This window comes from Ovis aries, chromosome 11, assembly GCF_016772045.2.
Source record: "Ovis aries strain OAR_USU_Benz2616 breed Rambouillet chromosome 11, ARS-UI_Ramb_v3.0, whole genome shotgun sequence".
Taxonomy (NCBI): domain Eukaryota; kingdom Metazoa; phylum Chordata; class Mammalia; order Artiodactyla; family Bovidae; genus Ovis; species Ovis aries.
In genome coordinates, this window is record NC_056064.1 from 22365023 (window position 1) to 22392521 (window position 27499).

Here is a 27499-nt window from a genome sequence, read left to right on the forward strand (position 1 = left end):
CCCAAAGGAAGGGCAAAGAGAAAGCCGACACCTGGTGAGCATCTCTCATCTGCCATGCTCTTCGCCAGGTTCAGCCTTCTCAGAATGCTGAGTGGTTGGAATTAGCCCCATTTCACAGCTGAGAAAACTGAGGTTCAGAAAGAGCTAATGATGTGCCAGAATGATGCAGCTGGAAGTGATGAAGGTGAGGCCACCTCTCTCTTCCCCCCAACACCGCCACAGGAGTTATGGTGGGGGCAGGGGTGCAGGCTTGAGACCCCTCATTTAGTCTTTCTGGAAGGGACCCAGCCAAGAAGATAAGCATATCTGATGTCAATGGAAACAAGAGAGAGTAAACAGGATTCTGTCTATGGCCAGGGCTTTCTGGGGACACACCTGTATAAGCAGCAGCCATTCCCAACAGAACCGAATTCTCAGGAAATCAGGACAGAGGTAGGGGGCTGGGCATTTGTTTGGTTTTCTGACCATGTGGGAAGCCTGAGGCCTGGTGGCCAGCCACGCCCTGCCTCTCTGCCTCTTCATCCTTCATCACGTCCTGGGGATGCCCAGGCCCCTGCCTGCCCTCATCCTCTCCCAGTCACCTCTTGTGGTCAAGGTCCTCACACACCTTGTCCTTCAAGCTACTCACTGACCAAGTGAGAGGCTGACTCCTGGTTAGGAGGAGTGTGCTTGTGTGTGACTTGAGAGGAAGGGTGAACAGACTGTGCCATCGGTGACCTTGGACAGCTGTGGATGTCTTGCTAATGTGAGAGCATCCTGTCTGGCACTCCTAGGAGTGAGGCTATGTGTCCTGCTAGGCTGGGGGCTGCGAGGTGCCCTGGGTCCCCTGATCACTTTGGGGGCGTGTCTGTATATCCTGTTAGGTGTGCTGCGGACAGGGGTGCCCTGAGTCTCCTGACCGCCTCCACGAGTGCTGTTAGGGATGTGTGTGTATTGGGGGGGGGGGTTGGTGGGGGGGTGTACAGTGCCACAGTAGCTTCATCCAACTCTCTATGGGTACGTGTGTCCTGCAGATGTGAGCAGTAGGTGCTTCCGCCCAGATCCGCACACGTTTCTGTGCTCTGGAAGTGTCCTTGCCCACCGGCGTGTGTCCTGTGTGAACGGAGCCCAGGAAGTGCGGGCACGCGCGGGAAAGTGCGGGTGTGCGTCCTGCGGGTCCCTGCTCGGCTCTGCGCCCGTCCTGCGCCGCGTGAGTGGAAGGCGCCGAGTGGCCCTGCCCGCCGAGTGCGCGCGCAGGGTCCCGGGCCGGCGTGCGCGCCGGTGTGAGTGCCACTGAGTGCGGCGCCACTCGGCTCGCTCCGCTCCCCGCCGCCCGCACACTCGCACAGATCGGCGGCTGCCGGTGACGCGGGCTGGGCCCGCCCCCTGCCTGCCGGCCCCTGGCACTCACTCGCGCCGGCCGCCGCCGAGCAGGCAGCAGCCGCGTCAGGGCCGTCCGGGGGCGCCGCCGGCGATGCCCGCAGCCCCCGCCGCGCCCCGCCGGGCCTGCTGAGCCGCCCCCGGGCCGGGGCCGCGCCGGGTCGGGCCGGGCTGCGCCCGGGCGGAGCCGTGCTGCCTGTATGACCCTCCGGCGGCGCGGGGAGAAGGCGACCATCAGCATCCAAGAGCATATGGCCATCGACGTGTGCCCCGGCCCCATCCGGCCCATCAAGCAGATCTCCGACTACTTCCCCCGCTTCCCGCGGGGCCTGCCCCCGGACGCCGGGCCCCGCGCCGCGGCGCCCCCGGACGCCCCCGCGCGCCCGGCGGCGGCCAGCGCTGGCCGCCGCAGCCCCTCCGACGGCGCCCGCGACGACGACGAGGATGTCGATCAGCTCTTTGGAGCCTACGGAGCCAGCCCCGGCCCCGGCCCGGCCCCCAGCCCTGGGCGGCCGCCCGCCAAGCCACTCGAGGAAGAGCCGGACGCCGACGGCTACGAGTCCGACGACTGCAGTAAGTCTCCCAACCCGCCCGCTTCTCGCCCCCTCCCCTGCGCGGCTGCTCGCGCTCCCGCCCTCGCCTCCTCTGCGGTCTCGGTTCCTCCGGCACACCCCCCGCCTGGTGGCAGTCCCCGGCCGCGCCGTGCGCTCTCCGCGCGCCCAGCACACACAGCCCCTCCCCCGAGCAGGTCCGAGAGGTGGGAAGTTTGGGGGCGCCCCCTGGGGGTGTCCCATTTCCAGCGGCCGGCTCCCCGGAGCCCGCGCCGCGCCCCCTCTCGGCCCGCCCGCCGGGAGCCCCAGCGCGGGCGGCGGCTTTTGTTCCCTGGCAGGGCGGAGCTGCGCCCCGGGGAGACACCAGTTGCTGCCGGCCGCGCGATCGCTCCCAGCCCCGAAGCACGCGGCGGATCGGCCCCGCAGCCGAGGGTCGGGCTGGGCGAGAGGCGGGGAGACCCCAGGGCCGGAGTCGGGCGGCCTCCCGGGTGGGCCCGGCGGCCGCAGAGCGTGGCGGCTTGACTGGCGCACGGGCCGAGGACCAGGGGACCGTGGGGCCCGCTTGTCCTTTGGAAAAACCTTGGTGGTTCCTCCTCCCACGTTCGTTGGTCTCGCCGCTGCGCTCGACCGGGCCGCCGACCTTCGTCCACCTGTTAACACCCGCTTCCCCGGCCAGTAAGGGCCCCCACCCCCACCCCAGCCTCCTCCTGCGGGCATGAGCCCCGAGCCCCAGGGAACAGGCAAGCTCCGGGCCCCCGGGGCCGAGGCCCGGCTGGCTGGTGCTCCTGGCGTCTTTCTGGGCTCCGAGGGTGGCCGCCCTGGCCTCCCCGCCCGCCCCGGGACTGGAGGGAAAACCGGGAACGCCGAGGTCGCCCTGCGGTGCCGGATGGATTTACGCGGGATGGGGCCGGGGACGCGGGCAGCGTTGCTCGCCAGGCCCCTGCCCGGCTGTAGCCCCTGCCGCGTCACTCTCAGAGCTAGAAAACCCGAGTCCAACGCCGGTTCTGCGCGAGGTGTGGACTTTTCTCGGGGCAGGGGTCGCTCGCCCACTTCGCCGGGGCTCGCCGGGTCCCATCCCCCACGCAGCGCAGCGAGGGCGGCTGCGCCTGGCTCGGGTGCCCACATGGGCCTCAGCCGGAGGGTCTGGAGTTTCCCCAACATAAAATGTGCCTCTGCAGACTGACAGTGGGGGTTACCAGCATCTCAGCGGGAAGCGGTGGAGCCAGACCTGGTCGTCACCCTAGCCGGGGAGGCCCAGGGGGAGAGTAGGGGGGAGGCCTGCCAGCCCTGGGTCAAGTCGGTTGGAGCCTGGCCTGTGATGGAAAGCTGCCGGCTCTGCACGCTCTCGGGCCTGGACCACAGCCCTCTGGCCAGAGCCTGGCATGTTGAGGCCCAGCCAGCCCAGGGGCATGGGGATGGGGAGCAGTCCTCTTCCTCCATTTTCCTGCCAGACTGGGGAAACTGGGTCGGGAGAGTTTATTGCCCTCCGGGCTGTGCCCTGGATCTCCCCACCCCAAGTTCCTGGCACCCTGGGCCAGGTGCACCCCCTCACTTGCTGTGCCTCTGGGCATGCAGACCTAAGTCACCCCTTTGCATGCCCTGAATCTTCCCTGGCTCCAGAAGAAGGGGTAGGCCACTTTTTCCCATTTCCAGCATCTTTCTTGCTATGCCAGGGGAGCAGGCAAGCAGGGCAGGGCTTTCACCCGAGCTTCAGGCTCTCCTGGTGCCACCCGGGCCCTCCAGAGACATGCAGCTAAGAGGTGAGAAATCAGGCTGTTTCTTTTGGCTGTCCCTGAACCCACAGGCAAGAAGGGGACCAGAAAGGGCAAGACACGGGCCAGTTGCCCCACCTTCAGTCCATCAACTCAGCAGTCCTTCACAGAGCACTGTCTTCACAGCAGAGAGGGAACGGGGCTGGGGCCGTGGACCCAGAGCTCATTGTCCTAGCAGGAGACAGACGCAGTTGGGGTCAGCAGTGTGGGGCAGTCAGACACAGCCTTGCCAGCCTGAAGCCGTGGGCTGGCCACACCCATGCCACCAGGGCACTCTGCTGCAGAGAGCCAAGGAGAAGGGTGCGTGACCGAGCCAGGGCCAGCTTGAGCCCCCTCATTCCCTTCAAGGGGCCACCGCCCTGGGCTTAGACCCCATCAGTGGCCAAACATCCCACCTTGAGAACACAGAAATCTAGGCTCTGGGGTTGGGGGGCCAGGTTCTAGGGTGGAACCATTCTCCACTCAGTAGCCCAGGCCTCACCTCCCTCTCAGCTCTGACAACCAGATCCCTACAATAAGCCTAAATGATTCAAGCCAGATGGTTCATTACGGCTTTAGCCAGGGTTATGCTATCTGCTGCCCTAATTATTGGATTATCTCCGTTCTAACAAAAAGAAATTAGGACGGTTGCTCTGTTGTCCAAGGCCGGGAGTGAAGTGCTGTTTACTTATTCAGCCTTTTTTCCCCCTTCTCTTTAAAGCCCATCCTCGATTAAGTCACCACAAGGCACAAGCACAAAATTGACAGGCTCCCCACTGATCTAATAGAGGAGCGTTAACAGGGAGAAGATGCAGAAATGTTACAGTTAGAGGTGTCCCTTGTGCCCGTGCCCTCCCAGTGACCCACAGAGTGGCCTGGCTAAGCTGGACTCCGCGGCTTGCTGCCCTTCCAATGGTCCTATGCCCCCCAACCTCCACACATGCTACTCCCCTGCCTGCGATGCCCTCCCACCCAGTCTCCACCTGTGGAAACTCAGGCCATCCTTCAAATCCATAATGACTAGAATGCTCTGGGGTTTCTAGGTAACAGAAAATTCAGAGTGCCTCAAACAGTGAGGACTGTTGAGGCCGTGTGGCACCGGGGCAGATTCATGCCCCTGCTCAGCAGCAGTGTCAGCGGCAATGGTTCTGTGTTTCTCCACCCGACCACGTCCTTTTCCTCTTTTCTTTAAGTTTTATTTATTTTTTTGGCTGTGCTGAGTCTTCGCTGCTGCAAGGGCTCTAGCTGTGGCGAGCGGGGGCTACTCTCTAGCTGCAGTGCACAGATTTCTCATTGCGGTGGCTTCTCTTATTGTGGAGCACAGACTCTAGGGAGCACCGGTTTCAGTAGTTGCCATTCCTGGGCTCTAGAGCATAGGCTCAATCAATAGCTGTGGTGCAAGGATTAGTTAAGCCATATGGGATCTTCCCGGATCAGGGATCAAACCCGTGTCTCCTACGAAGGCTGGTGGTTCTAAGCCACCAGGGAAGTCCCACCTTTTCCACCTAGGCTGACCTCCCTCATATAACAGTAAGATCCTAAATTTGATGAGTCTCCACTCCCATGTCTCAGTTTAAAAGCAAGGAAACCTCTCCCTAGGAGATCTGTGAGCCAGAGTCGCATCTCATGGTCATGCTTACACTGGCCCCTGCATGATTCATCCGGGGCTGAGTCAGGACCAATGGCCACAGCAGCCTTGAAGCAATGTTGGAGAGGAGGAATCTCTGTTAGGCTGGCCCAGAAGGCCCTTCAGCTGGAATCATTTCCCTGTCCCCGCTTGCTGTGATTCCCCTTCCTTATGGGCCTGTCATATTCTACCTGGGCCGTATTTCCACACACTCAGCCTCTTAGGACCAACTAGGTGTCCGGCACTGTTGCCGAGCATGGAGTGCCTGAGACGCAATCTCTGCCACCAGGGAGTTCATGGAAATGGAGACACACAAATAACCCAGCAGTGACGAGTCAGGAACCCAAATGGGAAGCGCTAGCTTGCACGGAGCTCTCCCGCAAAGAGGGTACAGCGGGAGGAGGGAGAAGGCAGGCTGGCCGAGTGGAGGGAGGAAGAGTCCAGTGGCTGGAGCAAGGGGAAAAGAGGACGATGAAGCCCAAGTGGTCATCACAGAGGGCCTGAGTGCCACACCACAGAGGTTGGCAGAGTCCAGGAGGCAGTGGAGAACCTTTGGACCGTGTAAAGTAGGGGAATGAATAGGTTTATATATATTTTGGGGGGTAGTTTAATTTTTTAAATTTATTTATTTTTGGCTGTGCTGGGTCTTTGTTGCTGCAGGCAGGCTTTCTCTAGTTGCCACAAGTGGGGGCTGCTCTCTAGTCCCGTGCACAGGCGTCTCATTGTGGAGGTGTCTCTTGGTGCACAGGCTTCAGTAATTGTGGCGCACGGGCTTAGCTGCCCTACAGCATGTGGCATCTTCCCAGACCAGGGATTGAACCCGTGTCCCCTGCATTGCAGGCAGATTCCTAACTACTGGACCACCAGAGAAGCTCGTGAGCAGGTTTGTAAAAGTCCTCGCCCTCTGCCTTGAGCACCTGGGAAGCAGGACCATAAGCTGTGGGCTCATTCCTCTTTGCTCCCCCTGCAGCGCCTGGTCAGTGCCTCAGTCTCCCCAACTAGGAAATCCTTTCAACTCAGACTTGATCATTTTCTGTGGTTCTTGCCATGGTTTTTTTTGTTGTTGTTTTTGTTTTTTTTAAACTATTTGAGAGGATGACATTTTTCTTAAAAAGAGAAACAAAACCAGGGCCAATTGCCTATTCCCAAGGGTGTATGGGTGAGGAAAGTCCAGGTGCAAACCAAGGTCAAAATGATGCTGTCAGTCTCCATCAGCCAAGCAGAGGGATGTTCTGCCTTAGAGGAACTGACAGGAGCTGAGCTTGATTTTCTCTGAATTAGCCCCATTAAAGCTCTATAATTATCAACAAGCGGGTGACAACTCTCAGAGGCCCATTAGTGACCAAGCCTCATAATTCATCCAAGGATGTAAACTTTAGCCAGGATGTGTGATTTGAGTGGCTGGAGGGCAGGACCTTGTGGTTCACAGTGACAAGCACCTTCACCTGTCCTCAGGGCCCCCTTCACCTGCCACAAGCCCAGGTGGCCTTTCAACTCAGAGGCCCCTCTCGGGTGACAGACCAGCCCTCCCCACACCCCAGGAGCAATTCTGTTTATCCCTCTTTCGTTTTTCTGGCCCATCCTCTCAAGAGTTCAGCTTAACAAAGTAGCAGACAGAAAATATTGGAAGCCACTGGGCTTTAAGGCGGGAAGGAGCAATCAGGACGGAAGTGAAGAGGCCTGGATTCTGCGTCCAGCTCTGCTGTGCCACCCTGGCCAGATCACCTCCCCTCTCGGAGCCTCATTTCTCCAAATAGGAAATAAAGAGCTCTCTAAGAGAGCTCCACCACCAGCAAGTCTCTAAAAATGGCAACTGAGCTTCTCTAAAATATTGTTTCTTCTAAAACTTGCACTGGCATCTAAAGAAATCCACCAATCCCGTCCTGGGGCAGTACCAGGCTTGCTGTTCCTTCCCGGGCAGTGATAACAGCTATCGGTTTTATTGAGCAGTGTCAGGGCCCTGCTTAAACACAGGTGTCTGTAAATCCAGTGGAAGGGACCCCTCTCCCTGCCTGGAGCTGAATTTCCCAGTGGGGGCTCTGTTGGCTGCCTTGTCCTTCTCTGGGATGAGGAACTGGGCAGAGATTGTGAACTGTGTGGATTTTGTGGTTGCTGTTCTTTTCTTTTGATTGGAGGATAATTGCTTTACAATTTTGTGTTGGAACTGTGTGTTTTAATACATGAGCATCACACCACATCTCTGCTCAAGTGAGCAGCTGGCTAACGAGTTAGTTTGGATAGACCAGCCTTGTGAATTGAACATCTGCTCATTGCTGGTGTCAGAGGTGTGGTCCCTGCCCTCCAGAGGCTAATGTCTGGAGGCACAAGCCGCAAGTTAGGCCTGAACAGAACAGTAGGCTGATTTACTGTCTTGCAAAGCCAAGAGCTTTAAAGGCTGTTACTGCAAAAGCCTGGAGAAGCCTGGGCCTGTGGCTGTTAGTTGTTGCAGGCGAGGTGATAGATCCCACCCTTAGAGCACCCTCACCTGCCCCGCCGGCACGGAGGCAGCCTAGCAAGCAGGCAGCAATAGGCCAGATGTGTGCGTGCTCAGTCATGTCTGACTCTTTGCGACCCCATGGACTGCAACCCGCCAGGCTCTTCTGTCCATGGGATTCTCCAGGCAAGAATACTGGAGTGGATTGCCATTTCTTTCTCCAGTAAAATCTGCAGGAGTCAAACCTGCTTCTCCTGCATTGGCAGGTAAATTGTTAAATGCTGAGACACCTGGGAAACCCAATAGGCCAGGACTGCTGCTAAGTCGCTTCAGTCGTGTCTGACTCTGTGAGACCCCATAGACGGCAGCCCACCAGGCTCCCCTGTCCCTGGGATTGTCCAGACAAGAACACTGGAGTGGGTTGCCATTTCCTTCTCCAATGCATGAAAGTGAAAAGTGAAAGTGAAGTCGCTCAGTTGTGTCTGACTCTTTGCGACCCCGTGGACTGCAGCCTACCAGACTCCTCCGTCCAAGGGATTTTCCAGGCAAGAGTACTGGAGTGGGGTGCCATAAAGCATGCTTACTCCGCTCGGGGAAAAGGACTCTTGGCTCCACTTAAGGCCTGTTGACTTTGAGTTTAGACACAATTTTAACAACTATTCTCACCTCGTTTCATAGAAAAACCAAGTAACCAGTGACTAGAAGGCAGAGCTGCCTATGCGACCAGGAGCAAGTACTTTAACATAACAGGAGTTTCAAGCGGATCTCAAGAGAGGAGGCAGAAAAAAAGTCAAGAAAACCTCAAAAAGAGTGGCCACCCGGGATCGCCTGGGGAAGGACTCGTCTCACACACCCTTCAGTGCCTGGGCTGGGACTTGGACACAGGGCACAGTTAGCCGCAGTCATAGCAATGACTCAGGTTGTTCCGAAAAGTCTTAAGTGACCGTTTGTGTATTCTGCTCACAAGGGCTGGGAGGGGAGCGATCCAGTTCAGAACGAGTTCATTCCAGGAGGTGTCTCAGAGGGGCAAGTACGCTCATCTAGAAACATCACCTAAATGGATCTGCTTCTTCTATAATTATCTACTGAGTACTTTCCGCACCCCAGGCATGCCGTGAGGTGGATGCTGTTTTTCCATTTTGCAGATGAGGAAACTGAGGCACAGAGAGACTAGATATGCTAAGGTCACAGAGCAAGGAAGTGCAGAGCCAGGGTTTGAACCCAGGGTCAGACCTCAGAGGTCAGACACCCTACAGGTGCCCCCGACAGGCAATAACAGAGATGCTGAGCGGGGTGCCTGACCCTGTGTTAGGAACAGAGATGCAAGACAAATAGTGGCCGGACTTGGCCAGCAGGCTGTGGTTTGCTCTCGACCCACACTGGGCAACCCTGGCCTCTCCCTAGCATGACTCCAACTACCCAGCACCCTGCCCTCTGGGTGGTCCTGTGGTTGAAATGGCCCTTCTCCCAGCCCCACTCTGCACTGGCCAACTCCTACTCATCTTGCATGGATCAAGTGAAGGGTCACTTCCTCCAGGAAGCCTTCTCTGATGGCCCCAGTTCACATCAAGCTCAGGCCTCCTCCATCAATCCTGCCCCACTGGACTTTGTTGTGGCAAATCCTTCTCTTCTGTTCCTCCTGTAAAGCTGTGCTTTCCTTGGAGCAGGAACCTGCCTTTTGATATCTTCATTCGTGTGTGTGTGTGTGTGTGTGTGTGTGTGTGTACTCAGTCATGTCTGACTCTCTGATCCTTTGGACTGTAGCCCACCAGGATCCTCTGTCCATGGAATTTTACAGGCAAGAATACTGGAGTGGGTTGCCCTTTCCTTCTCCAGGGGATCTTCCCAACCCAGGGATCGAACCCACGTCTCCTGCATTGGCAGGCAGATTCTTTACCACTGAACCACCAGGAAAACCCCTCTTCATTCTTAGAGCCTAGCATGTTGTGAACACTTGGTAATGAGTGAATGAATGGGAAGCCAGTTGGCCAGCAAGCAGGGTCTGGGCTTCTAAAGACATCCTGTGAATGTGTGTCTCGTGAGGGAGACTTGTCCCCAAGGTCCGCCCTCAGCCACCGCCCCCACCTTAATACCAGAAGCCACAGCGGCATAAAGGCCACAGCTGCTGTGGGTGATGGTGCCTGACGGCGGCAGCTGCATCCAGTCACTGCCACACCCTCTGCCCAGCCCTTGGGAATCCGTCTCTGCTTTTTCAGCGGCCACAGTGGCACCATGAGGGCCCAACTCGCTCCTCACAGCCTGCCCAGGGCCCCTAAGGGCCTGGAGAGACCGGATGCCGCAGCCCCAAGTGCTGCTGGGGGGGCGGTGAGTGGACCAGCCGGTCGGTCAGGCCCAGGCCTGCAGCCCCCCGGAGCCTGACCCCTCTGCCTCCTCACACGATCTGAGGACAGATCACAGGCCAGGGGGAGCCGAGGTGTGGAGCCTAGGCCGGCAGTCACACCAGGACGACAGGAACCCCTTTAGCCGAGTGCCCGGTACACGTGGCCACACCCTGCACCAGCTGCAGGCCCCGAAGCATGATGCAGGGGTCGGAGGCCACCACCTGGGTTTGACTCTTGGGCCACTGCTCTCAGCATCTGGGGGTGATGGGCTTACCCTCCCTGAGCTCCTTCCCAGGGTGGGGGATGCTGGACAGGTAGGTGCCCAGTCGGTGGCAGTCAGCATGGACACCGTGACACTTTGTCTGACTGCGCAGGGCTGGGTGCCACTTCTCCCCTGTGGCCCCGGGGTGACCTGAGCCCTCCCTGTCCGCAGCCGCCCTGGGCACGCTGGACTTCAGCCTGCTTTACGACCAGGAAAACAACGCCCTGCACTGCACCATCGCCAAGGCCAAGGTAGGCCCACCGGCGGGCGCAGGGCGAGGAGGCAGTGCTCAGCCCAGTTACCCCCAAGACACTGCTGCCTCCCCTGCAGGGAGGCTTTTCAGGGAAAGAGCAAAACCGAAAAACCAGAGAGAATGAGAGGAGGAGGGTGGAAGGGTAGCATTTAGGGGCCTAAGGCCGCCAGAACTGGGGAGCTGTCAGGGAGGGAAGGGCAGGCAGGGTGCTGGCAGGCCTGTCCTGCGGGTGGGGAGGAGGGGTTGGACGTGGACGCCTCCGGCCCGAGGTTCCCAGCACCTGGGCCTCCCACCTCCCTGGGGAGGCTCTGGTCACATGGGCCTGAGCTTGCTCTCTGGGCGGGGGTGCCGGGTATCTGAGCCCCATGATCCCCTGTCCTGGGCTGGCCCCTGTCAGCTCTGGTCTTAGCCATGCTGTTCCCTTCATCCCCACCGCATCGCTCCCGCTGGGAGGAAGGTGCCCAGGCTGATGTTCTCCCGCAAGGTAAGGGCGGCTGCACCGCCTGGTAGAGCTTCCCAGTAGAGCCGTGGAAGGGCCTGGGCCTGGTTCCAAGCGAGGAGCCTCCGGCATTGCTGCCTGGGCCCAGCCCCACCACCAGCCCCCCAGCCTGCCAGCTTCTCTCCCCTCCTCCCACCCTACCTGTGGCTCTTTCCCATCCAGAGGGGCCAGCCACCTGCCTCTGCCCCAGCTGTGTGCCTCCTGGCCTGGGCCACTGTGGTGGGGTGAGTAGTGTCCCCGGTGGACCCACGCCATCGCCTCCCCACCCTCTCCTCCAGGGGCCTCTCCGGCGGTGGCGTGCCAAGGGAGGGCAGGATGCGCGCCCGGGCAGACCCTTCCCCTCGCCCTCCACCGAGCTGTGCAGATAGAGGTTGTCCAGGCCTGGAGGCTGGGGAAGGGCAGTGGCTGCCAGGCTGCTCTGGCAGAGCCAGCCCTCCTCCCCCACCCATGCAGACACCGGCCCCCCCGTGCTGTGGGCCCCACTGTCTCTACCGGGCTCTCAAGGGGCTGTGTGTGTGTCCACTTAGGGTTGCTCCACTCGGGCATTGGCGGGGGGGAGCCGTGGCAGCACCCAGTCTCCAGTTCACCCTCTGCTGGGCAGGAGGTGGTGCAGGTGTGGGAGGAGCTGGGGTGGGCGAGGGTGTGGGGAGGGGCCCCAGGGGGTAGGAAGGCTGAGGCTGACAGGGGGAGCCCCTTGGGTGTCTCTCAGAGGACACCAGATGCCCCAGCAGTGGACCCTAGCTCGGCCACTCAGTCTGTAAGTGGGTAGAGCGGCCTCAGTTTGCTCATCTGTAAAACAGGGTTAATTGTCCCCACCTGTGTGATTGTTGTGAGCAGTAAATGAGTGAGTGCTTAGTACCTAATGCTGTCCTGGTGGCAGACACACCCACCCACAGCAGAACTGGGAAGTTCCAGCTGTGTGGGAAAGGGTAAGAGGTGTGTGTTGGGCAGGGTCGCTTCTGCCATGATATACACAGAACCGCCCAGCCAAGCCTCATCCTGGAGTCAGCCACACTTACTGGGCAGGACAGAGCTGGAGCCCAGGCAGCTCCGGGCCCAGCTCAGATGCTCTGCTCCACCCTGAGCCACTTCTCTGGCATCGTCAGAGGGCCTAGCACAGACCAGAAGGGGGCAAATGCCCTAGCAGCAGGCCCACAACAGCATTGCCTCCTTGACTCCCACAGCCACCCTGGGACATGGGGACTGTTAACCCCTTTTACAGATGATAAAACTGAGGCTCAGGAGGCAGAGGCCTCATCACTTACCCAACTGATAGGTGCTGGAGCCGGACCTGAACGGCCATCCTGGCGCTAAAACCTGTGGGCCCCTTCCTGGTAACCAGGCAGTGCTGGTTAGAAGTTGGAAGCCCCGACATCAGATCTCAGCCCCCACCCGCGGCTCCTCTGAACGAAGAGAGGGGAGAAGAGAGGGGAGAGGGGAGAAGGCCTCAGCTCCCCTGGGAGGTGGGGGATCGGGCTGGTGAGCTTGCAGTTCGTCTTTGGATGAGGTCATGGGGATGTCACCTCCGCCCCGCACATGTCACCACTTCCTCCCTGCATCCCCGTGAGCCATCCCAGGAGAGAGTTTCCAGAAAGAGGAGCAGGAATGAGGTCAGCTGGGCGCCTGTCTGTGGTTCCGTGGGCTCCCTGGCTATGCACACTTGATGGTGGTCGAGAGTGAGTGAGGGGTGCCCTCTTGCAGAGGGACTCTGCACGGCCGGCCAGCTTGTGTGGCCTCTGGGGACACAGACAGGCAGAGCCCTGTGGCCAAGCCAGAGAGAAATGGAGCCTGGTCTCCAGGACAAATAATGTTCTCCTGTGGCTGCAGAGGGAGGCGTGTGGATGGGTGGACAGGGGCTCACGAGGACTTAGGGTCAGTGAGGAAAGTCGCAGGGCTTGGAGAGCAAGGGAAGATGGTTCAGGAAGAAGGAAGGATCTGACCACAGCAGGATAATGGGGGCCTCATTCAGAGAAAGTTGAGTCACCTGGCCTCCATGACAAGGAGACGACAACGAGAAAGAGGCCGATCTGACAAAGATGCCCTGGGTCATCTACACAGAATCAGACATTTGTGGGGGGTCGGGGCAGGAAATTGCACTGGCACTGAGCCATCCTTGCTCCCCCATCCTGTGGGTATGGGGCAGGGGTGCTTCTGTGAAGAGGGTCATGAGTGGACCCAGCTGGGAGGCCCAGGGACCTGCTGCCCCAGGTGCCGGGAGGCCCTGGCTGCTCTGTGTCCCCAGGCCCCCACTTACACCCTTCGCTGTTCTCTGCCCAGGGCCTGAAGCCGATGGACCACAACGGGCTGGCAGACCCGTACGTCAAGCTGCACCTGCTGCCGGGAGCCAGTAAGGTAAGGGGCCCTGCTCTGGGCCCGCTGACCAGCTGTGCCCGCCTGAGCCCAGGCTGGACTTAGGGCACCCAGGGAGCTCCCAGCTCCCACACCCACTCAGCCCCACACCCTCTAGGCCTCCCAGGGGGCCTCTAGTCAGCACCACCTGCCTGCTGAGTTGGGGAAACTCCACCGTAGAATTTCCAGGCCAGCGTTTTATAAGAAACATCCTCAACTGGACATTAATAGTATGAGCAAACAAAGAGTTCTGTGACCAGGTAACTTCAGGAAACATTATTAAACTGGTTTCTTTACTGCAGGACTTATCAGAGCCTTTAATGCCCTGGTGGGCAGCTCTGTAATATTCCACAAGGGGGATGGAATGGTCAGCATCTGCCCAGATTATTTGACTACAGAACACTTGTTCCCACACCAGATGACCTGACAAACAGACCAGGCCAATAGGTGCATCTGTGAGAGAAGAAATTTTTTCCCTTAAATTAGCTATTAACAAAAGCATCAAGGTGGCCCTCAGCACTGGAAGATCAGAACTTGATTAGACTTCTTTCATACGGCTTACAGTTGAGTGCAGTTTTCTTTGTAATTTCATGGGAAGAAAGGTCACATCGTCTTTTCAGAAGTGGGTCCTTCCTTGGCCTTGGGAACCCACAGTCATCGCAAGGGGTGAGGTGGACAGACTCCGTGCCAGGGGCACTCAACGGGAGTCCAGCAGCTTTGCTTCTGAATAGAGAGCAAGGCAGAAATGGAGGGACAGGGGACACAGGACACGAGAGCTTAAGCAGCAGAGCCTGGTGGCTAGTGTTCTTATCCTGGCCTCTTTCTCAGAAGCCGTAGTTGAGGACTTCCTTCCTGGCCCGTGAGTGACCTCACAGGAAAACTCAGCAACTGGGGCGGGCCTCTGGGCAGAGGGCCTCCCCTGCCACTGCTCCGGACAATTGGGTGGCCCTGCCCTCAGGTGGCCACCCAGGCTGAGGAGCTGCAGGCTGCTGAGGTCTGAGTTCCTTTAGGTCTGGACTCCACTGGTCCAGGGGAGTCACCCTGGAAGGGAAGGCAGGGCTGTGGGGAAAAGGACAGTGGCCCTCCTCCAAAGCCTGGAGGAGCAGGCTCCCCCTGCAGCCTTGCATCTTCATGCTGGGGGCCGGGCAGGGTAATCCCCAGGGCTGTCAGGGCTACACAGCCCCAGGAAGGGGCTCAGTGACCGGCCGTCCCTAGACTCCTAGGACCTCAAGTCGGCAGTACCTGCTGCTAAGTCCTAGGGGCCCGTCATAGGATTGACCCCTGAGTTAGGGCAGTATTCCATAGAGCACAGTCTCCCTATAGACAGGGGCCTGAAAAGTGAGCTGAGAGAGGTGGTCGTTATGCCCTGGAGCCTGGCAGAGGGTATGGAACCCACTGGGCTCCACAGAGCTTATGCAAGCGGGGGAGCTGGGACTCAAACCCAGGGCTGTATGACCTCAGAGCCTGGGCTGGTGTGGCAGACATCAAAGGGAACTGGGCACAGAGGTCAGAGTCTGAAGGGGACAAGACAGGTAAGGAATCCAAGACCCGAGGTGTCCGGAAGCTCTGGGAAAGGAGGGCAGGTGCCTTTGGGCCAGGCGAGGAGACTGCGGGAGAGGAGCCAGTCCCGCAGCAGACCTCTGGCAGCCCAGCCCACACCTCCCGCGGAGGCCCTCCCCCACCGCTCCTGGGCACGCCCGTAGGAGGCAGGCCCGTGCCGCTGTGTTTTCCGAGGACTGCGCTAACCGGTTACCACCAACTGGGTGGGTTACACCACCACGGAGCTCTTACTTTCCAGTTTTGCAGGGCGTGGGTCCCACTGGGCTAATATGGATTGGAAGCATGCCTACCTTCCATCCTAGAGGCTCCAGGAGAGAAGCTGTTTCCCATTCCTCTCCAGCTTCCAGAGGCGCCCCTTTGGCCCAGCTGGCTCGTGGCCCCTTCCTCCGTCTTCAAAGCCGGTGGCACCTCTCTGACCTTCTGTCCTTGTCACACCTCCTTCTGCCTCTCTCTTGCCTTTTTCTTCCACTTTTAAGGGCCTGGTGATGACATGGCCCACCTAGATCATCTGCCTGTTGTATACAGATTTTTTTTTTTTTTTGCAAGGCTAAGGAGTGGAGAGGGCCTGCACCATGGCATGTGGGATCTTAGTTCCCCGACCAGGGATTGAACTCATGTGCCCTGCAGTGGAAGCTCAGAGTCTTCATCACTGGACTGCCAGGGAAGTCCATTTGCTGTTGTAAAGTCAGCCGATGAGCAACTTTCGCCCCCCCTCCCCGCTTTGCTAGGTTCTGGGGGATTGGGACATGTGTGGGGCCATTACACTGCCCACTGCCCACTGCCCTCCTTGATGCTCAGAGGCTCGTTTTTGCTCTCTCCAGGCGAATAAGCTCAGAACGAAAACTCTCCGAAACACTCTGAACCCCACGTGGAACGAGACTCTCACTTACTACGGGATCACAGATGAAGACATGATCCGAAAGACCCTGCGGTGGGTGAGGCCCCCCCGGCCACCGGCTCCCCCACCCCACCCAGCCTTGTCCACAGGGCTGGCCCTGCCCTCACAGCCCCACCCACTGCTTGCAAACCCTCCCTGACTTTGGAAGCAAACTGAGAGGCCCCTTGCCCTCCAGGATCTCCGTGTGTGATGAGGACAAATTCCGCCACAACGAGTTCATCGGGGAGACCAGAGTGCCCCTGAAGAAGCTGAAGCCCAACCACACCAAGACGTTCAGCATCTGCCTGGAGAAGCAGCTGCCAGTGAGTCAGGCTCTGGAGCCATCCAGGGCCCACGCTGCCATGAGCGCAAGGCCAGGAGCATTTTTTTTTAATCTATTTATTTTTTGCCGTGCTGGGTCTTCACTGCTGTGTGAGGGCTTTCTCTAGTTGCAGCGATAGGCAGCTACTCTTTGTGGCAGCACACGGGCTTCTCATTGCAGTAGCTTCTCTTGCTGCACAGCTCAGTAGTTGTGATGCCCGGGCTTAGAGGCCACACAGCATGTGGAATCTTCCTGGACCAGGGATGGAACCTGTGTGCCCGGCATTGGCAGGTGGATTTTAACCATTGGGCACCAGGCAAGCCCCCAAGAGCATTCATTGAGCACCTACTCTGTGCCTGGCATGGCTGCAAGTGCTGGGGAGACAGATTAATCTCCCTGCCCTCATGAAGCCTGGACAAGAGCCAGACCAAAAATGAGATAGACCACCCAAACAGATAGAACATTCAGCAGGGATCAGGGCCGAGAAGGAAAGCATGAGAGGGGTTGATGGGTTAGATGGGTGCTCTGGGAAGGCTCACCTGGCAAGCAGGGAATATCCCAGGCAGAGGGAGCTGCAGGTGCAAAGCCTTCATGTTAAAGTGTTCAGCCTGTGGGAGGCACAGGCAAGAGGCCAACTGAGTGGGGTGGAGGGAGCAGGGGGCAAGGGGTCCTGGGAGCTGAGAGCAGGAGTTGGGGTTGGGGAGACTGAGAGGACTCCAGCTTTATCTCTGAGTGAGATGGACCACAGGAGCATGATAGGCGGGGGCCAAGCTGTCTGAAGATATTTTAACAGGCTGTCAGGGAGAGGGAGTGGAGGGCCAGGGTGGGGAAACCAAAAGTGCAGAGGCAGGAACGGGAATAGGACCTGCGCAGGGCAGCAGAGGAGCCAGGGAGAAGGGCTGAAGATCAGCATCCTTAGGTGTGGGGCCTGGGAGGACGAAGGGTCATTCACTGGGACGCGGGGGACCGTGGGAGGAGCAGCTGGGGATGCTCGGACCTCAACTGGAATGTGTTAGGCATGAGGTGATTGTGAGATACCCAGAGGAGACAGAAAATAATTCTTTCCTAGAAATTGCAATTGTTTGAACGTGTCAGAACTGATTTTGCCCCCGGCCGTCTCCAGCAGCTGAGCCCTCCCAGTCTCTGAGCAATGTTCCCCTCCCCACTCCCCGTCCCTCTCCTCTCCCCTTGCCTGCCTTCACCCAGTTCAAAAGGACTGGGAGGGATTGGCCAGGAGGTCCCAGGTCTGAGGCCCTAAGAAACCTGGGCCTTCAGGGACTGCGTGGTGAAGTCCCACAGAGGACACAATTCCCTCTGCCCAGGACACTTCCCCACCAGAAGCCTGGGCAATGGGAAAGCTCTAGAGGACAGAGCCCAGGGGTCATCCCCTGAGTGCTTGTACCCATCTCGGGCCCTGTTCAGCGCAGCCTGGCCTGGTCAAGGCCGGGAACAACAGACCTGAGGTCAGAGCTCCCGCCCAGGATCCCAGCTCTGTATTTTTGCATAACTTGAACAAATTGTACTCTGTGGTCACATTCTCTCCCACTCCTAGGCATGTGTGTGATGGAGATAACCTTTTAAGCGTTATTATTAGTCACTAACCGCAGCTGACCCAGTTTCTCCAAATGATCTATGTCACTTATAAAAGGCAACATCAACTCCTGCTGGAGTTGTGTTCCTGTTTTGATCCCTGATATAAACAATCACCTGTGTGGTGTTAAATGTGAATTGTGTATGAGCAGTGTGTGTGCAAGAGTGTGGAATGCATGCGTGAGCACCTGTTTCATGCACGGGGGATGTGTTTGAGAGTGTACATGCTTGTGCCTGGGGCATGATCAAGGCCTTGCTGAGCCTCGCTTGAATTTGCCAGGATCTCCTGACGTTCAGAGACCCACAGTTGACAAGGGTGCAATTTGGGATAATCACTCGGCAGTAAAGATTCATTTTGATGGTACCTCATAGATTTTAGAGAGCCTTGTAAACCTTATTCATTGTTCGTAAATACTGAGAAATGTCCCAGTTCAATGGTCTTTATGCGAAACCATCCAAAGTATATCCCACTGTTAAAAAAAAAAACAGCTGAAAATATCCCGGCTCATTATACTGTTTAATTTTCACACATCACACAACTGGCACAAGAGTCGTGGTTTAGTGAGGTTGTCACACTCGAAGCCCGAGGCCTGAGTGACAGGTGGTTGAATCTCACCTGCCCCCTCGGACCCATGGGTACCGACTGGCTGAGCACTGTCTGAAGTGGCCAAGGCTGCATTTGCACTCAGGGGGAATGCAGTGACCAGCTGGCCCTGGGTGTGTTGGGGGGAAAGCGGTCCTTCCTTCACCCCACAGGATTCCCATCTCCAGAGAGGTGCAAGCATGGCCCCGGCCCACGAGGGGCCACGTGAGGTGCTGCTTTAGTGCCAGGCAGAGGATAGCCAAGCCCAGAGACGGAGTGTGAGACGAGCCTGGCAGAGACGCCAGGAAGGGGCCCTCGGAGGTCACAGGGCTCAGGCTGGCTGGACAGAAGGTAGAGGACAGGGGTTCTGGATGAGCACCAGGTGGAAATGGGAGGTCTCAGGATGCTGAGTGGGGTGGGGAGAGGCCACACGGTGAGACCTAGACTTGAGGTCTAACTCCAGGGGCAGGTGCTGGGCCCTGCCCCACCCACCTCCTAGCTGCCCCCCTGGGGTTGGACTGTTTTCCCAGATTCTCCCAACGGGGCCCTCCTACAGCCTGAGGCTCTAGGAAGCACGATCCAGGGGTCAGGGGCCCAGTGAACCACGCCCCCCACACACCAGCACCCACTGGGCTCCACGTGGCCTGGGCCTGTGGCTGCGGGAGGGGCGGGCAAGGACAGCTGAGTGACGGCCCTCCCACTCCACAGGTGGACAAGACGGAAGACAAGTCCCTAGAGGAGCGGGGCCGCATCCTCGTCTCCCTCAAGTACAGCTCGCAGAAGCAAGGCCTGCTGGTCGGCATAGTGCGCTGTGCCCACCTGGCCGCCATGGACGCCAATGGCTACTCAGACCCCTACGTGAAAATGTGAGTGTGCGGCCCGCTCCTTCCCCACCTTCTCACTCCTCCTGGAGGTGCAGGGGCCGCGGGGGCTGCGATGAGTAGACTGTGAAGCACAGGGGCGCTGTGCTCACAAGGGTCTTCCATGCTCCCTGGGTTGAATCTGGCCAAACCGGTTTCTCAGATGAGGAAACTGTTGCCCACAGAAGCTGAGTGGCTGCCCAACCCGTGCAGAAAGAGCAGTTCTCTCCCGATGGCTGGTTCAGGTCTCTCTGTGACTGTGGGGGCTGTGAGCAGGTTGGAGGAAGGGACAGGAGGCTGGGAGATGCAGTGAAGGGGCTCCGTCAGGACTTAGGGCTGAGCACACTTGGGCACAGGCGCAGGTAAGGTTCCCTCAGCCCTGCCAGATGGGGCTCGTGGTGGTGCTGGGGAGATACTAACGCAGGGGCCCCAGAGCCGTGGATCTGGGTCAGGACAGGCTGTGATCAGAGCCCAGAGAGGAGCTGGTGGCCGTTCAGAGAGGGATGAAGCAGGTGGTTGGTGGGCACCATCTGAGCTTTGGGGCTCTCCACTAGCAAAACATGGATCTGAGTCTGACTTCACTGTTGTTTGAGGCTATCTTGAAGGTTAGAACTTGGGGAGGAATTTGGCTCAGCCGAAAGGAGATGTTTCTGCTCAGGGAGAGGGACAGAGTTATGAAATAGTTAAGAAGCAGGGATGGTCCTGAGGAGGCTCAGGTGACAGAGGCCAGCATAAAGACCGACTGGTTTCCCATTTAAAAAAACAGTGAATTGGGCCCCAAGCTCGACCATTAGCACAACTGACTTCCAGTGGCTCACAGACCACTGGTAGAAGACATGCTGTCCTTGCTCAGAAGACAGACTCTTAAAACCAGTGGAGGGAAAGTAAGTGACTCTGGGTAAGCTGGGAAGATGTGTACACTCTGTGGCCGCATCACTTCCCTGCCAGGTCCGTGGGGTCCAGAGGCCCAGGCCCCGGTGGGAAGCTGCTTTTGGTGCCATTGCTTGAGACAGCCATGAGCTGGAGACAGCCCAGTGCTCATCAGCAGAGGGAGAGATGCATGGACTGTGGCGTCTGCATGCAGAGGAGTACTATGCAGTTGAAGTGAATGAAAGGACTGGGTGGATCAACGTGGACAGCTATGCCTAGCATGCCAAGCCCAGAGCAGACTGTAGAGGGGAGCACGCAGCGTGACCCTGTAGGGATGGCCTCTGGGAAGGGAGGACGTGCGTCCACTTGTATCTGTGATGTTAGTTTCCCTACGGAAGAAAATAGGATCTGAAGCCAGGGTGGTATTAAGTTTTTAAATCGGCTCAGTGCCTACCTGCCAAGTTGATAGGAATTCCAGAGTCTCAGGCTGGGTTATCCGGAAAGCAGGGTCTCACCAGTTACAGCGGAAGAGCCAGCCACCCGCCAGGGCCAGGGCGAGGCAGCACTGGTGGGGCCTGTCCACCGCACCTGGGCCGCGCCGCCCCCCTCCCCCACCCCGGCCACAGGCGTGAGAGTCACTGGGCCACTGCAGCCACGTGCCACCCTCCAGCCATGGGCTGGGTCAGGGTGGCCTTTCAGAGGGCGGCTCCCAGTGGCCTATAAACACCTCCATCTGATTCAAGTTCCCTGGGTGACATGCAGGGGGTGGCCGCTCAGGGCTCCCATCTCTGAAAGGCCTCTTCACGGACCGTAGGCCTCCTCCTTGCTAAGAGCAGGGGAGATGCAGGCCCAGGTTTGAGATTCTGAGCAGAGCACGATGGAACAAGGCCTTTTGTCAACATCCTTCTTTTTTATGAACTTCATCCCAGATGACAGCTGCTTCAGTCTCCCCAGGCTAGAAGCTGACCCCAAGCCCGGTCTTAAGGCTAGTCTTCCGGGGCTGGTGATGGTTAACAGTCATCACACGTCCTGAGTAACTGCTGGGTGCCAGGGGTGGGCTAGGTCTCATGGAACTTTCTACGCGGTCCTTCTGGTACCTTCTCCACCCTCCACCCAGGGGTGCTGAGGAAACACGGAGCAACTTGCCCTGCTGCCCTGGGCCACCTCTTCCTTCTCTAGCCCTCTGGTGTCTTCTAGAGGCCTCAGGCGAGCAGTAGTCACTGTGCAGAAGAGACGAAAGGCAGCAATGGTAGGGGCCTCCAGGAGGCCAGCAGCCAGGGCAGGAGGGCGTCCTGATAGGGAGGGAGGGGAAGCAGCCACCGATGGGCCCCTGGAGCACCCAGGCTGTGCGCCTCACCCACACAGGCCGCCCTCCCTCCAGGAGACAGCATAGACAAAGGCCTGGGGGCAGGACGGGGGACGACCCCTAGCTGGGGTCGCATGAGGGTCTCTAGATGGGCATCGGCTGTGCAGTGTTGAGGGCGTGGGGAGCCCAGGACAGCTTCCCTTCAGGGGCTTCCACAGGCGGGCTGGGAGACTCTCCCACAGCCCAGGACCCCCATCCCTCCTCCTTGCCCCCAAACCAAACAGGCAAAGAAAGATGAATCAAGAAACACATGGAAGCTTGTAAGGAGCTGAAGAAATTCACCATCTCTGGGTGGGGGTTTATGGGAACCCCCACTTGTTTAAAAATTCATCTTTATTGAGGCTTAACTTAACTTTCTCTCTTTTGCTGTGGGACTGATGTATACAGTCTCGTAACCACCACCGTAGATACCGTGGCCCCAGATACCGTGGCCCCAGAAAAGTGCCCCAGGCAACTGCTGATTTGTTTTCGGTCACAGTAGTTTTGCCTTTTCCAGACTGTCTTCTAACAGCAACTCCACTGCTTCCACACGACCTAGCGCTCCGGAGAGCCCACCATGCGGCGCTTGCGCCCGGAGTGCGGTCTGTAGGTCTGTGCTGCCGAATACTCCCCTGTCAGATCACTTCCTCTTGAAGTGCACCAGGGTGGGGTCACTTCCAGTTATTGATGGCTATATAAAGCTGCTAAAGAACGGGATTTGTGCAGACCTATGTCTTCATTTCTCTCCCCACCCCCAGCTTTTGTCAGTATGTATTTTCCAGTGTCTCTGTAATGACTTACGTAATAACTATCAACGTTTTTTTAAGTGTACAGAAAAGCCACAGTGAGATACCACTTTCTATGTTTGCTGATCCCACCCAGTGTTGGGCACCAGGAAGCTGGGGGTGGGTGACAGAGATTCTAGTGTCCGCGCAGGGACAGGGTGGGAAGCTTTGCAAACGAGAGAGCCTGGCTTCTGAGCACCAGCCCCGTGCTGGGCAGCTGTGTGACCTTGGGTAAGTCCCTCCCCCTCTCTGAGCCCCAGATGAAGACCGCTGCTCTGCAAGCAGGGATTTCTTTTCTCTGCAGGAAGCACTGTTGCCCAAAAGACTTTTTCCTTCCCAAAGTTTCAGTGAGGCAGCAGCGACACCCCAGGGACTAGGTTAAAAACCACTGTTATGCACTTAAAGATGCATTTTGTAGCATGCAAATTCTACCTCCATAATCTGTATTAAACACAGAAAAGCTCTAGCAGGGGACCAACTCTACTAAAAATGTTTTTCTGGCGGGAAATGTGAACTTTGTGAAAATTAAAACTTCCAGAAATTAGGAAAATCCCCTTTCCTCGGGGAACAGAGGGGGCTCTGTGATGTCAGGAACAGGCTGTGAACAGAGGTCCAGGTGATGAATGACCCACTTGCTTCTCTCACTACACTGACTACTCACCTGCGCCATGTCTGGTCATCACGAATGAACAGAAGTCTCTCCCCCGGGAGAAAATGCTTCCAAGCCCTGGGGGCTCCATATGTTCTCACAGCCTCGTCTCACCCTCTGCCTATCGGTTGGTTATAATTCCAGATACCTGAAGCCAGATGTGGACAAGAAATCCAAACACAAGACAGCGGTAAAGAAGAAAACCCTGAACCCAGAGTTCAATGAGGTACGAGGGGCTGGTGAAGCTGTGGGAAAGACACTTACTCTCCCCTGGGGGGACTGAGTTTTCCAGGGGCCACTGTGGGAGCTGGAGGGTGGGAAGGGGCCCACAGGAGAGCCCCCAGCCATGAGGTCGGGGAGTCATGGGAGAAGTGAGGCCAGGCTGAACCAGGTTGAGGTTCAGATGGAAGCAAGGGGAGGCCTGCAAACCTCGTCAGAGGATGGAGCTGATAGGACTGTAGCCATGGGGGATGTGGGGCCTCAGGACCCCAGGAAGGTGGGTGCAGCTGGTGAGGAGCTCAGAGGAGCGAGATGAGGGAGAGGAGCCTGAGTGACTCAGGTCCTCAGGCCGAGGAGGTGCTGCCAGGGGGTCGTCGGATGTGGAAGGGTCCTGGAAGCTGACAGGAAAGAGGGTTCCACGAAGAAGGGAGTGGTCAGCAGAGTCAGACCCAAGAGTGGCCCAGGCCACCTGGTGTGCACTGACCTGGCGATAAGGAGCCTCTCAGGGGTCTTGAGAAAGGCAGCTTCAGTGACCAAGGGACAGGCAGTCGGAGGGAAAGGGGCCCCTGAGGACCTTAGCCAGGCTCTCAGAAGTGGGTGAGATGGGCGAGAATCCGTCACAGCAATTGCTGCACACTGGCCACCAGCCGACTTCCAGGCCCTGTGGCATTGGCCTAACACTCCCCTTCTGGCCACCAGGAATTCTGTTATGAGATTAAGCATGGGGACCTGGCCAAGAAGACCCTGGAGATCACCGTCTGGGATTACGACATTGGAAAATCCAACGATTTCATTGGTGAGAGGCCATGATGGGAATGCTGTTCAGCAACATGCCGGTCCTAGGGCAGAGTCCTGAATCAGGCCAGAGCCACGTTGCAGCCTGACCCTGTGTGACAGAGAAAGAACAGGCCCAGAGAGGGAAAGGGGCCTGGCAGGGGTCACACAGCAGTGCACGGTAGAGCAGGGGAAAGGGTGGATGATGGTCAGCCCTTTTAGGCTGGACTCTGAGTCCTTGTGGCCCCAGATTCCTGGTGGGCTGGGTGGCTGTGCACGGTGGAGCTGCCCCCGAGTACTGCTCTGGTCCTGGGGAAAGGCAAGGCAGGATAGGATCCTTGGGCCCTGATTGGGGGGGTGGGGGGCAGTAAGAGGGTCTAAGCATGTGGTGGTCAGAGCAGTGTCCACCCTCTAAGCAGGCAGGTAGGATAGATAGTCTGGCCTTGCCACACAGAGCCTGGGAGGGTGTTGGGGGCACTGTTCCCGAGGGACCCTGAGAGTCATAGGTCAAGTATCCTGGCTGCCCCGGGCTCCCCTCTGCAGGCGGCGTGGTTCTGGGCATCAATGCCAAGGGAGAGCGCCTGAAGCACTGGTTTGACTGCCTGAAGAACAAGGACAAGAGGATAGAGCGCTGGCACACACTCACCAACGAGCTCCCGGGGGCCGTGCTCAGCGACTGACCCGCCCTGCCTGCCCGCCGCCTGGCCCAGCGCAGGCCTGGCCCTGGGCTTCCTCGGCTGCTGCTCAGGGCCTCGGCCCCCACGTCGGGGGAGATCCAGGACACCTGCTTGGACACAGAGCCACTGAAGCCCCTCCGAGGGATGGCGGGGGCGGTGAGCTGGGCCTGCTTTCCGCCCCCTGAGGCCCAAGAGGGCTGGGTGGAAGAAGAGGACCTCAGTACCCACCCGGAGGAAGTAGATGGGGCCATCCAGAGGACAAGGACCCTACAGAGGTCAGCAGTGAGTTGGAGGGGACCGCAGGCTGAGAGGGGCAGTGGGGAAGGAGATTTTGGGTAGGACAGGACTCTGAAGAAAGTCCATTCCCTAAAGGAGGTTCTGACTTCAGCTCTGGCATGACTGGGTGGGTAGAAAAAGTTCACCTGAGAGCCAGGATCTGCTGAAGATCCTGGCGCTCCCCATGAACATGGGCAAAGGGCAAGTGATTCACTCAGTGATTCCGCAGGCCCCTGGGGAAGAAAGAGACCCAGAGCCTGCCCTCAGGGAGGTCCCTGTCTAGTCATGGAGCTAAAAACAAACCCTTACAACAGGGGTATAAGGAATGCCAAGGCCAGCCTGACCCACCTACACGTTCTGTGGACTCTGCTGAGAGGGCTTCCTGCAGGAAGTGATATTTCAGCAAGACCTTGAAGACTGAGTGGAGATTCTAGGCAGACAAAGGAGGAAGGGCACTGGAAACAAGTGTCCAAGGCCTGGAGAGGAAAGATGATTTGGGCCGAGGAGAAACTGTCTGGACCGAGGGTCTCTCTTGGGAGGATGAGGGGAGAGGCAGGGTTTGTTAGGAGTGGGGCAGGGGCACCCAGCCCTCCCCCATCCCACCCCTAGCTGCCAGGCCAACTGGGCTTGTAGCCATGGGAGGAGTGGCTTAAACTGATGTTGATGCAGGGTCAAGTTCAGTTCTCAGACCCAGTTCTCCCACCTTTGATCTTTCTCCTCCTGAGGAACCTGGAGGATGGGTCCTGCTTCTCGTTGTTCCCAGCTTAAGCATCAGGTCAGCTGTGGTCAGGAAGAGAGAGTCACTTCTTCGCATGAAAAAAAACCAAAAGGCCTCCTTGTCCTCACCCTCCGCTCCCTGCCTTCCTCCACCCTCCCCATTCCAGGCTCTTCCTTCGGGTTCAGGGTTGGAAAGCAGGGAGCCCCCCGCAGCTGCCTCTGCATCCATTCCCTACTGAGATCCCTCTCAGTACTCAGCAGCATCCAGGGCCTTGTTTCTGGGAACAGCTGGCTTTGTCCTTCAGGAGCTGAGAGCCACTCTGCAGCCTGGGTCAGGATCTCCAGGAAGGGATTGAGAGCATCAAGGATCTGGGGCCCAGGCCTGAAGCCCCCACCTCTTCCTGCTGACTAAGGGGCCTACAGGAACCCTGGATGAACAAATGCAGAAACCAGGAATTTCTGTGTTCAGCCCATCCCTGTACTGATGGAAAACAGAGCCCAGAGAGGGAAAGTGATCTGCCTGAGGCCTTTCAGGTTCCCTGCCCCACCCCCGGCCCAGCGCTCTGACACCACACCCACAGCAACCCTAGTACAGGGCTCACGGGGCGCTGGGCTGGACCCTCTGCTGCAGACACAAAGCACATCACCATCTGAGGCCCGGGGGCAGGTGATGATATGAATCTCACCAAGTGCCCATCAGCCTGTTTTCATTTTCCAGGGAAAACAGGACTCCAGCCCCCACACAGTACCTGGCAACCTTGGCTGATCACGGAGTCTTGCTTTTGCCTCTCTGAGAAGGCTTTGTGCGTGGTGAGGGTTTTTACAGGCACTGTCTTGATGAATCATCACAGGCCTGGGAGATGGGTTTAACTGCCATCTCCATTTGACAGATGAGGAAGCAGATTCAGAGAGGCAGAGTCTGATTTTGAGGAGCCTTGTGTCTGGGTTAACTCTGGCTGTCTTCTTAGCATTACCTTTGAGGGGGGGTTTCTCTCATTCAGAGAGGAGCTTCACAGAGAGATGCCCTATAAACACATGGAAATGCTGAATGGCCAAGTTAGAAGAATACTAGAGCCTCACTCAGTACAACTTCCTTGTTAGACACATGAGGAAACCAAGGACCGACAAGTAGAAGGGACATATTCAGGACGCACTTGGGATAAGAACCCGGGACACCGGGCACCTAGGCCAAGGACTTCCAACATCCTAGACTGTGCAAGTGCAGACTTGGTCCTGAAAAAATGGTCCCTGATGACCACAGGGACAGTCAGGCTGGAGGTGGGGCTTCAGGACAGCTAGCTCAGGCCAAGGATTGGGGTCGTGGGCAGGAGGCCTTCCAGGGAGACAGAACCTTCCTAGGACCCTGGATCTGTTCTGGACCCCTTACAGCTTGTATCTCTGTTAGACAAAAAGTGCTTTGAGAAGCTGCGGTATCAGCTCTGCCTTTGACCCCAAACTGGCTTTCCTCTGCTATATCAACCCCACAAAAACAGGTAATTTGATGCCAAAAAAAAGTCATTCTGAAGTCAGCTGTCAATAACTAGGGGGTCACTGGATGGGGCATCCATCTCCACCCCCACCCTCCTACCTAGTCTCCGCCCCGCCCACCACTACTAGCCAATCCCCGACGGGCCCGTCTTCCAACTCTGAGGCGGTAACAACCTGACCTCTAGTGGCGAGAGCAAGGAACTGCATCTCCCGGTCCGCGCATGTCCCTTTGTTCTTTCTCCAACCGACAGAACCTCCCGATGCATGGACTCTGGCCGTCTTCGACGCAGACTCGTGCACTGCTTACCGCCGTTTTGCTATCATGTGGCGCCTGCAGAAACGGTCCTGAAACTGCAGCCCCCACACACAACTTTTGTACTTTCGTCCGACTTACCCGAAGGTGTCCTTTTTAAGTCTTATTTGTTAATATTTATAATGACATATAATCCAAAGTAAATGGAAACATTCATTGCGACCATA

The 27499-nt window shown here is 57.7% G+C and overlaps 1 protein-coding gene across 1 annotated transcript; it reads left to right on the top strand.

The window, feature by feature from the left end:
* The first annotated feature begins 1384 nt into the window (after positions 1-1384).
* Positions 1385-27499, top strand: DOC2B (double C2 domain beta). The gene is made up of 9 exons (XM_027975155.2): positions 1385-1932; positions 10498-10577; positions 13356-13430; positions 15809-15918; positions 16061-16187; positions 19068-19225; positions 23013-23094; positions 23787-23883; positions 24405-27499. Exons 1-9 carry the CDS (start codon positions 1560-1562, stop codon positions 24539-24541), a joined length of 1239 nt encoding a protein of 412 aa, XP_027830956.1. The 5' UTR covers positions 1385-1559; the 3' UTR covers positions 24542-27499.

Coding starts and splice junctions, on each gene's coding strand:
- DOC2B (XM_027975155.2), top strand. CDS start 1,560: ATGACCCTCCGGCGGCGCGGGGAGAAGGCGACCATCAGCATCCAAGAG. Junction 1,933..10,497: donor CTACGAGTCCGACGACTGCA/GTAAGTCTCCCA, acceptor CCCTGTCCGCAG/CCGCCCTGGGCACGCTGGAC. Junction 15,919..16,060: donor ATGATCCGAAAGACCCTGCG/GTGGGTGAGGCC, acceptor CTTGCCCTCCAG/GATCTCCGTGTGTGATGAGG.